Raw genomic sequence first — 11,811 nt, forward strand, 5'->3', positions numbered from 1 at the left:
ATGATTACTTATGATTCTACGTTACACAGCTTCATTTAGTGTCATACTTATAGATATTATTACTTATGATTCTACGTTACACAGCTTCATTTAGTGTCATACTTATAGATATTATTACTTATGATTCTACGTTACACAGCTTCATTTAGTGTCATACTTATAGATATTATTACTTATGATTCTACGTTACAAAGCTTAATTTAGTGTCATACTTTAGTATGATTACTTATGATTCTACGTTACACAGCTTCATTTAGTGTCATACTTATAGATATGATTACTTATGATTCTACGTTACACAGCTTCATTTAGTGTCATACTTAAGGATATTGTTACTTATGATTGTACCTTACACAGCTTCAATGGGTGTCGCATTTATGGCAGCTAACTAATACTACTTCTACAACTACCACATTTCGGTCCTAGCAAAAGCTGCACATCGAAATATATTTCGATGTGGAACTAAATATGTAACATGAACTTTCGCACGGCTAACGAGGGTTCCAATTGGCGAAGTGTACACTGAAGCGTTGCCAGACTGATTAAATTATCGCATTCAGATGTATCGTACGATCAGGGTTATTCAACTTCAGTTGAATAACCCTGTTGCGATAGGAGGAAAAACACCTGATAGCGTTCAAAAAACACCTCTATTAAACACGATATATCTGTATCTGACTATTCGCGACCGAAAACTATCGCTACGCCCCCTTTGGATCGCCATTGAAACTTAGATAGGTAGCGGCTAAAGCAGACGCAATTAGTTTTTTCTCATCGATATCCGTAAATTTGACTTTATAAATAATGATACTTGCATTATAATATAATTTTTGCGTCGTTTGCTTATATTTTGATAAGTTTATTTAAGAAAAAACGTTCTTATGACTTTTTAATTGGTCTGTTAGCAGACGCTAGATCCAAAGACTATATATACGCTTCGCTAAATAGACTGGCGTTTTCAATGGCTAAACTTGCATGTGATAGCAGACGCTGGTCAAAATTTCCCCGTGCTTCAGCAGTGCTACTAGTGGCGCCTCTAACGGCTGGTCAAGGCTTCTCCCGTGTTTTGAAAGTGTTAACAGGTTTCTTGTATGGAGACGCCTGTCTAGTAAGCGAAGTGTTTATATAGTCTTTGCGCTAGATCATAGCAAAGATAATTTAAACTCGTACCCTAGATTCGAATACTGAGAGCTTTCCCATTGACGGTTTTGTTACGAAGCGTTTACCCTTTTCCGGCACGTGACCTCAGAAAAATCGGGCTCCATCGGTTGCGGCACGGCCAACTTCGATCACGCGCTGCCGCGCTGTATACCGTGGCAGCGCGTGATCGAAGTTGGCCGTGGTTGCGGTAAGGCGCAAACCACGGAGCGAATTTTTTCTGAGTTCCGGCGGGAAGTGGGTAAACGCTATCGGCAACGCGCGAGAGAGTGATTTCGAATCGAGGGGCTAACCACTCTTCGTAAGTCTGTACACCGGATTACGCTTAGATTAGCACTGCCAAAGGCAGGGACTTCAAAGATTACGCGTAATCCCATTAGTACAGTCAAAGGTACGGCTCTGCACACCGATTACGCGGAGTGATCAGCCCCTCGTTTCGAATCTAGGGTACGAGTTTAAATTATCTTTGATCATAGGCACTACCTCGGAGAAGCTAGCGCCGTTACGCCATCTAGACTCGTTTCGGTCGCGAATAGCCTAATCTAAATATTTTTTAACGAAATAACGATTTTTCTGAACTCTCGGTCATTTGCTAAATTGTTCTTTCTTTATTATTATAATTATTAATTTCCTATCCCATATTTATCTCTGAATTCGAATCTAGGGTACGCAGTTCTACATTAAAACGCATTTCAAACAACGTGGCTACGTGCATTTGCGCGAGCGCCATATGTCACCATGGACTAATTAATTGGTCCATGATGTCACCGGATTTTTAAAAATCTCTAACCATGGACCAAGAATCTAAATGGACTCACTGTTCAGGCTTTAAAAAGCACGCGTGAATACTGGGAATAGGAAAATCACGGGTAATTTTAGTTCAATGTGGACAAACTTGGCGGCGCTGAAGTCGATTTTCATAGAGAAGATGGGCGTTCACGTTCAATTTTGACAAAATGTCGCCGTTGTTGTCGGTTAAATGATTAGGCTTAGTAAGTTTTTTACCTTTTATTTTTGAAATTGGTTCTTTAAAAGTTTAAGTAATGGTAATTAACCATTGTGTTAAATGAAAATAACCAATAAGCCGCGTATGGCTGAGGTTTTTTAATCAAATTAATTGGAATCCATTTCATTTCTAAACTTAACAAATTTAATGAACTAAGCCTAACCTAACTTCCTCGCACGTACTGTCTCCTAAGCCCCTACTCGCAGTGATAGTTGAACAGAATTCTTGAGGCGCTTCAAAGCGGCTGATGTACCTCTGTAAGCCTTCCGATTTAGGCCACGCCTACCGTGTCAAAATATCGGGAAAAGTGAGTCCCGTATTAGATTCTTGGTCGATGCTCTAACTAACAAGTCTATAGTTTTGAAAAGCAAGGCTTCTCCCATAAGAGTTAAATGACATACTTTTGTTAATCTAACTTCTTCTTTAATTTGCAGCATTCTCTGATCAATCGATTTAATAACTACGTCCAAGATTTCGTGCTGGATCAGTCGTTGAAATCGGTTCTAAACAGATTGTGTCTACTGTACGGTTTGTGGAGTCTCGAAAAACATTTAGCTACGTTTTATGAAGGTTTGTTTACAGTTTTCTGTATTTTAACAGGGTTGCCACACGTCAGGGAAAACAGGGAAATCAGGGAAAAGTCAGGGAATTAAAAAATGGGCCTAAAAAGTCAGGGGAATGTCAGGGAATTTTAAGAATTGTTAAAAATTCAGGGAAAAGTCAGGCAATTCAATTTTATCTGGGCACTTTTTGAAGGTAGAGGTCGGGGACGGTTAATCATTATCCATGTTTAAATTGATTTTTTTCGGGAAAAAAATGTAAACAAAGAAATTTACCGGTTAATATTTCGGAAAATGATTAAAAAACATGTATTATTCGTAAAATTTGAGCTTTTTATCGAAATAAACGTCGTTTTTCCGATTAATTTTACAAATTTATCAAAAAATTAATCGGATAATACAGAAATATAAATTACTTGATCAAAACATTTTACGAATAATTTTGAGAGCTTTATCTATTGAATAAAAGTTAACCATCCCCGACCTCTATTTGAAGGTAATTTAACTCTAGATCTATGACAAATTCTATGATTATCATTTATTCCCTTGAATGTTTGGCTATTTTTTTTTCTTCAAAATTTGCAATAACCTTTTTATTGAAATATAAGTCCATCTAAATTTATTAACTTCTGATAAAAGCAAAATATAAAAGAAAAATTTTGGCCTTAATACGTCAGGGAAAATCTCTTAAAATGGTCAGGAAAAACAGGGAATAGTCAGGGAATTTGAATCTGAAAATTTTGTGGCAACCCTGTTTAAATTTTAATTATATTTGATTAACGGGAATATAACCTTAGTTATTTAAGTAGGCGCCAATAGGGCTCAATATTGGCCACTCCCACATTTGGCTTTTGATATTTTCTGCCCTGCAGCTCCTGCTTAGTGGTTTGTTACATAGGTAATACCATAAGTGTATAATATAGTTACATAAGTCTGACACTTCCTATTATTCGCATGCTAAAGTTTTACTGAGAGCTATTCACGAGACAGACTGCATTACGGGCTTCGTCGCCGTTTTGCGTCCGCTCGCTAACGCGTCACACGTAGCCTTTGCAGCGCCTCGCTACGGGGTAATTTTCTTCTTGTGATGACGTCACTCCGTTGCTAGCTCTCAGTAAAATATTCCCCAAAGTGACAAACATATGGAACAATAATATAGACTTATGGTTAAACTGAAAACTAAATTTCATGTTAGTTCAGTTTATTTTCTAGAAACGAATTTAAGAAAAAAAATTGTTGTACATCGGCTTTATCAAAATCTCATTTACGATACTAACGTGCAAAATTGAACAATTTTTAATTACTAGGTATACATTTACCTTTAATCCCTTTTTCTATCAGTTACATCAACTGTCGATAAAGCTTATAAAAATACACTTCAAAGGTACAAAACTCAGGAGAGCGATATACGTGTTTTAATGTGTACAAAATCATAATTTTTAAACCTTAAATAGGCGCTAGCATAAATTAAATATGTTTTGTTCAACTTGTTAAAAAGTTCCACGCGCTCCTTGATATTTTAGCGTAAAAGTCTCGCGCATTTTTATTATTTTAGGGAGCTCGCGCGAAATCGCTCGAGCCATTTTATACTAAAATATCAAGAGGCACGTGCAACCTTTTAACAAGTTGAATAAGACATTAATAGAGTTTATGCTAGCTAGGAGCAACAAACACAAGGAGAACGCAGCTAGCCTTTAAACACGCTAACGAAAGGTTGTGTACGAATTTCATTGGACGAGCGTCACGAGCCTTTAGGTTGAACGTTTTACGGGCGGGGGGAAGACAATTTCCGAATTTTCCCCTTACGACGGCAGCAGGCGCTAAAGCGTCTAGCCAACTTTTGACGGGTTGCGTTCTCCTTGTGTGGGGTGTTGTGTTTGTTGCTCCTAGATGCTAGCGTCTATTGTTGGGGTACTTTGTAAAGAACGAGTTAGAGTGTTGCCTACGTTTATTTAAAAGTCCATCCAATTCTCTTGTTACTTCTTTGACCTCCACCTTAAAGGCCGACCACATAAATCTTCGGTTTACTCTGTCTTTCCCTGGAATTAGGCTGACTGCATGGCACACGTGTATTGCAGTAAGCCTACTTCCAGTGAAAGACAGAGTAAACCGAAGATTTATGTAGTCGGCCTTTAAAGGCGTTTAAATAAATCAGCCTCCCAGGAAATTTCCAAGAAGTAATATTTCCGAGAGCCAGGACCTGCAAGGACTGTTTATATAGTACTTGTTAAAATAATGTCAAATTTTCACCTGTAAACAGAACGTCGTGTTTTTGCTAAGCCTTATTATGTCAAAAGGGAACACTTGTTGCATACCGTATAGGTGAAAAGTTTACATTATTTTAACAAACCCTATAAAAACAGTAACTTGCAGGTCCTGGCTCTCGGTTATATTACTTCTTGGCAATTTCCTTGAAGACGTTTTATTGAAACGACTATTGGCGAACTAAAATTGAAGAATTTTTTTTTAATTCGATCAACGCGTGCGTGACCGGTTCGAAACAAAATAAGTAGGTCTACTTTTTGCGTTTTTCAATTGATTTTCCACTTTAGGAAGTTAAGAAATGAAAAACTGAAATAAATTGTACAGGGTCTTTTTTTTTGCTCGGAAAAGTGTTTTTTTTCAAAAACTATTTATAGTACCGATTTCAAATTTGGAAGGTCAATTCTCTATACCGGGGGACATCAGTTTGAGAAATTTGAGCGTTTTCGGTAATGTTTTTCACCAATTTTGAAAAATTATTTTTCGACCACTAGGTGCGAGATAAAAAATTTCTATTATAAAGTTGTAGGCCGTCATCGAAAACCCTTAAAAATTGTTCACTCGACGAAAAACAATTTATTTATCAGTGAAAATTCGAGCTTGAAAAATTTACAAGTTGGTGAAGCCAAATTACGATTGTTTGAAACGATAATTGAAACCGAATTACCTAATCCAGTTGAAACTTTGGTTAAAAAAACGACCGGATTTAAAAAACACGAGGCTATAGGTCAATCCTAAACATGCATTGGGTATTTAAAGGAAAACTTTGGGAGATTATTATCAGTGTTTGATAATATTTCGAACAATGCCTCGTTATTCAGTAGCTGAGCGTACCGAGATAGTTGCCATTTACTATGGAGAAGCAGCGCAAAACCTTAGAAGAGTGACTGAAATCTTCGCAGAAAGACATCCAAATGGAGCACCATCTGTAAATACAGTAAGACGAGCAATTCACGATTTCAATCAATTTGGTAACTTGCAACCTAGGTTTCGCGGATTGGGTCAACCGGATTTAGACTTCGAGAACAATGTACTCGCGTACTTTGTGGCATATCCTCGTCACAGTTGCGCTAACGCCGCTGCTGATTTGGGTTGTTCTGCAAATCGTGTGTGGAAAATTCTTCGTAAGAATCGCTAACACCCATACAGAGCTACGCTCCACCAAGGACTAATTGACGGAGACCATCAAAGACGTTATGAATTTAGCAACTGGTTACTAAATGGTGTCCAAGAAGATAGACAATTTTTGCGCCATGTTTTGTTCTCCGACGAAGCGTCATTTTCTAGAGATGGGCCCTTTAATCATCAAAACAGCCATCTTTGGTCTGACATCAACCCACATTGGGGTTTTGAATATCATCACCAGGTTCAATTTGAACGGGTCAATGTTTGGGTTGGACTTGTTGGAAACCGTTTGATTGGTCCCTTTTTCCTGCCGACGAACCTCAACGGCCAAAGGTATTTACATTTTCTACAGAACGAACTGAGTGACGCAATCGACGACCTTCCATTGGCTGAAAGACGTCAGTTGTGGTTTCAGCAAGATGGCGCCCCTCCGCATTTTTCCCGGCAAGTAACTGAGCACCTCAACAACGAGTTTCCTGAAAGGTGGATAGGGAGAAATGGTCCAGTGCATTGGCCAGCAAGGTCACCTGACCTAACACCGCTGTATTATTTTTCTCTGGGGATTCGTTAAAGCAAAGGTATACGCCACGCCCATTGAAACTAGGGAGGAACTCATTAGACGAATAATCAGTGCTTGCCGAGACGTCACACCAGAAATGGTAGAGAAAGCGTTTGAGAACTTAATTGTCCGCGCACAAACCTGTGTTGCAGCCAATGGTGATATTATTGAAAATGTTTTGTAAAAATTTATGTGAATAAAATATCTGCATTTAAAAACCAAACGTGTACATTTTTTCAAGTGTGAAAACTCTACTACGTTTGTATTAGACTTGTTCCCTTTTCAATTATCGTTTCAAACAATCGTAATTTGGCTTCACCAACTTGTAAATTTTTCAAGCTCGAATTTTCACTGATAAATAAATTGTTTTTCGTCGAGTGAACAATTTTTAAGGGTTTTCGATGACGGCCTACAACTTTATAATAGAAATTTTTTATCTCGCACCTAGTGGTCGAAAAATAATTTTTCAAAATTGGTGAAAAACATTACCGAAAACGCTCAAATTTCTCAAACTGATGTCCCCCGGTATAGAGAATTGACCTTCCAAATTTGAAATCGGTACTATAAATAGTTTTTGAAAAAAAAACACTTTTCCGAGCAAAAAAAAAGACCCTGTATAATAGGTGAATTGTTACCATCACCATCTTTTCTAATGATTTCAACTTTACGTCACAATTTTCGATAAACGAAAAAGTTGAACTAACTCAAATCGCAGGACCAAGCATGCAGAAACCTCCAGTAAATGGTATCAAGACTTAAAACGCGAATAGAATACAAGTGCACGGGCCTTTGTAATAACGTAGGCAACTTGTTCCGGAATCTCCGAATGCGAGATAATCTAGTGGCCAGAATTGGTGAACTAAAATTGAAGAAATAAATGGAAGAAATTTCGCGTGCACGGGCCTTTGTAATAACGTAGGCAACTTGTTCCGGAATCTCCGAATGCGAGATAATCTAGTGGCCAGAATTGGTGAACTAAAATTGAAGAAATAAATGGAAGAAATTTCGCGTGCACGGGCTTTTGTAATAACGTAGGCAACGTGGTCCGGAAATCCGGAATCTCCGGATGCGAGATAATGACATTGGCTGCGTTCAGTAACTCTAAAAAAGCTCAGCGCTGAGCTCAACGGTTAGCGGTTTTTTACCGAACGGGGTTTTTGCCCGTCCGTTGAGCAACGAAGTCATCGGCTGTATGATAAATTTTTCCCGTTGCTCAACGGTCCCGTGACGTCGCTGCACGGAGTAAGGTTAGCTGCATACGCCGCAACAGACGATATTTTACAAAATTTACAACAAGCGCCAAAAGCGTTCAACAACATTCTACGTCACGTTAGCAACGGTCTCAATGAAAATAAATTTTCAGATACTTTGTTGAGAGTTATTGAACGCAGCCCATCTAGTGGCGAGAATTAGCGAACTAAAATTTGCGTGCACGGGCCTTGGTAATAACGTAGGCCACGGTTGGCTTTAGCCAATAGAATGAGAGTGTAGATGATGAATATAGTTATTTTACGGCGAAAACAGCATTAAAAAATATTCAGCGGTTGTTTTGTAATGCATTTTTAAGTTTGGCTTTCGTCCTTTCTGAGCGACAGTAATGCCCTCTTGTGACTCGCGAACTCCTAGTCCCGTCTGTAACCTAGGAGCAACAAACACTCAAGGAGAACGCAACCCGTCAAAAGTCGTGCATTGTCTTGCGTACAATTTTCATTGGTTAGACGCTTTAGCGCCTGCTGCCGTCGGAAGGGGAAAATACGGAAATCGTCTTCCCCCCCCCCGCCCGTAAAACGTTCAGCGTAAAGGCTCGTCCAATGAAATTAGTACACAACACTGCGTTAGCGTGTTTAAAGGCTAGCTGCGTTCTCCTTGTGTTTGTTACTGCTAGCTGTAAAAATGGCGATTGGGCAAGCGTGCGGAACAGCACGCTATGGTTTTCTGCTCTAGAGCTCTTTGAGATCGCCCTAACAGCATTTTTATGTTCGATTTGCCTAATGGAATCAGCTCCGAACAAATTTATCTTGTTCTTGGAGCAAGTTCTTCGCGTGTTTCAACACGCTCGGTTAGATCGTAGCAGACTTCGCGTGTTTCTTTTCAGTCCGCAGAGTGGCTCTACGGGTAGGGTATTCATATGAAAATAAAATGGCACTCATTTTCACACCCAAACGGGAATAACTACTTTGAACAAAATACACGCATTTAATTGTTGTAATATATTAATTTGGATCTAGTTCAATTTTTAAAACGCTAATAATCCGATATTGTAAAGTCTATGCGTTTACCCGCACTAGAGATTGAAAAATCTCGTAGCTCCTCCCATTATGGCTGGGAATTTTCCCAGCCCTATTTACAGAGATGGCGGGGGTTCCTAGTAAAATTCAAACGCCGCAGTGGCCCTTTATATATCAAATACATTTTGTGTTTAAACTTTATTCTTTATTCTTTCCCCCCTCTTGTGACGGAGATAAACAAGACCATGGTGTTCCATTCGGGTCCACAGATCGTTCCAACATAGTCAAATTCAAATATTTTAAGAAGTGGTAATTTCAAAATCAAATTCAAATATTTTGTTTTTTAAGAAGTGGTCATTTCAAAATCAAATAATTAATTTTTAAGAAGTGGTCATTTCAAAATCAAATAATTTATTTTTAAGAGGACATTCCGAAATCAAATTCAAATATTGTTTTTAAGAAGAGGACATTTTAAAATCAAATTCAAATAGTTTTTAAGAAGAGGACATTTCAAAATCAAATTCAAATATTGTTTTTAAGAAGAGGACATTTCAAAATCAAATTCAAATATTTTTTAAGAAGTGGTCATTTTAAAATCCAATTGAAATATTTTTTAAAGAAGTGGTAATTCTCCCTAAGCAGAAATAGATACTTTCTCTTTTAAACTTTGAGATATTTAAGAGTTAATTGCTAAATTCGCCTTTATTAGGAATGTATTTCACTGGCCCCGAACCCAGCCAATACATCAAATCCGCTATAACGACACTATGTTCCGAATTAAAAGATGACGCAGTAGCGCTGGTAGACGCAATAGCACCGCCCGACTTCGTATTGAATTCTGCCATAGGATGTTCCGACGGTCAGGTAAATATCACTACTTTAAATACAATTATATCGAACTAGGAAATTATATATACATACACTTGGAATGTCTAAGGCGACGTTGATGATTCCCGTACTATGGGCGTAGTAGTTTACAGCTGAGATTTTCGCACGTGTCATGGTATGTCCATTGAGTTGGGAATATTAATCTAGAGGTCCAATCAAAACGTCAGATTTCAGTATTTCGCGAAACAAGTTTTTAAAAAATAAGAATACTGCCGTCTGCTCCCAAATGACGAGAAAACTTTATCATTCTACCCGTGGCGCCGTCTATCTCTCAATGGTTCGTTCAAATAAGACGCGTTTTCCGGAATTTTTTTTTTCAAAAATAATGGATGGCGCCACGGGTCATATGATAACGTTTTCTCGTCATTTTAGAGGTGACGGCACATTCGTAATTTTCAAAAACTTGTTTCGCGGGGAGCAGATTTGATTGGATCTCTAGAATAATATTCCCAACTCAATGGGTGGGTCAAAGGGATGCTAGAATAGAGTAATGGCAGTGCTACGTCACACGACGTCACCCATGATTTTTCCTATTTATAAAAAATTCGCGCCCACAATGGCGGCCATGGCCAAAGCTACGTAGTGCTACTACTCTATTGATTGGCCTAAAAGTAACGTGGCCTTCTTGTTTTAATTTGGCTCTTACGTCACAGCAAAAGTAAATAGATATCTATTTACTTTTGGTCACAGTCTCTTACTTTTACAAGTCTACGAGCGCGCGCCACAATCGCCAGAGGAATATAGCAGAGAGTGTAATGAGGGCATTTAAAAAAATATATATATATATTTTTTTAAAGTGGTCATTTCAAAATCAAATTTAATATAGCGCGCGTGCAAATCGCTCGTGCGAAGAATATAATAATAAAGCTGTCTTGTGACGTAAGAGCAACCATGGACTAATTAATAAAAAATAAAATATAATTCACGACCAAAAGTAAATGAACCGAAGTTATCAGCCTGCTATAGTCCCCATGTTGGAAGCGTTTTCCTTATGAAATTACATTTTGACGTCAAATTTGAAATTTTGCGCGCTCGTAGGTCGAAAAAAAAGTTTGTTTTTATGAAACCATTTTTTATGCATAGAAATAGCTATACCCACAATCACTGCAATTTATCGCGTTAAAAGACGGGAAGGAAATTAGCTTTTATTTGACTCGATTTTCGTTTCATTTTCATAAGGAAAACGCCCTCCGATTCTGAGCGCTATTTCGATAACTTCGGTTCATTTACTTATTTTTATAAGACCTTTTTATTTAAAAAAAAACCCAACTATTCAGCGCCAGTTCGACATTAAGCCTTGGTTTAAATAAAAATTAATTTACCCATAAACCATATAAATACGCGAATTTATGATGAAGTAGAAAAATTTCTTGAAGAAAATTATAAATTAATGTGATAACTAATCTATTTTCTGAGCGAACGTCTTCCATTTTTTTCCGCGGCGACGGCTTCTTAACGAAGAAGGACATCCAATGAATTTGAAAATACGTGGATTCCCAGCTTTACGGCATTCCGAGTGTATACATATAAATTCCCGATCCAACTAATAAAGTCGTCAATTTATCTAGGTGTATCAAAACTTATTCCACGCTATTAAATCAAGCCCGGGTTCCACCGACCGAATAGAATGGTGGACAGAATTTACAAAAAAGCCTAACATCAATTCCATCAAAGCTAGGCTATAACCATGACAGTTAAATTAACTATAACCAGGAGAGGACTACTTATCATAATTCCGCCTTTTTTCTCGCATCACAATAGTGGAAATATCACAACGAGGCCTACTTCGAATAAAAATAGAGAAAACAAATTGAGATTTTGTATATTTTGCCTTACAAATAATCGGTTATGGGAACAACTTTGAACATACGTCACAAAATAAACCTTTAACGAAACAAAGGTTAAACATTTTGTATCTTAAACAAATAAATGTAGAAAAGGGTTAATCATAATGTAATTATAAATCTAATAAATATAGGTTATATATTTAAAAAAAATTTTGTCTGCTTCCTTCACACCAAAAGT

The 11,811-nt window shown here is 37.7% G+C and overlaps 1 protein-coding gene across 1 annotated transcript in view; it reads left to right on the plus strand.

The window, feature by feature from the left end:
- Window positions 1–11,724, plus strand: part of LOC149958717 (peroxisomal acyl-coenzyme A oxidase 3-like) — a 63,062-nt gene extending 51,338 nt beyond the window's left edge. The window contains exons 14-16 of the mRNA XM_090166082.1: window positions 2,599–2,734; window positions 9,608–9,762; window positions 11,355–11,724. Of these exons, the coding sequence (XP_090022208.1) occupies window positions 2,599–2,734; window positions 9,608–9,762; window positions 11,355–11,471 (408 nt within the window). The 3' untranslated portion in view covers window positions 11,472–11,724. The remainder of the gene's footprint in view (window positions 1–2,598; window positions 2,735–9,607; window positions 9,763–11,354) is intronic.
- Window positions 11,725–11,811: the final 87 nt, after the last annotated feature.

Source organism: Leiobunum rupestre, chromosome 2 (assembly GCF_980474605.1).
Source record: "Leiobunum rupestre chromosome 2, qqLeiRupe1.1.hap1, whole genome shotgun sequence".
NCBI classification, from domain to species: domain Eukaryota; kingdom Metazoa; phylum Arthropoda; class Arachnida; order Opiliones; family Sclerosomatidae; genus Leiobunum; species Leiobunum rupestre.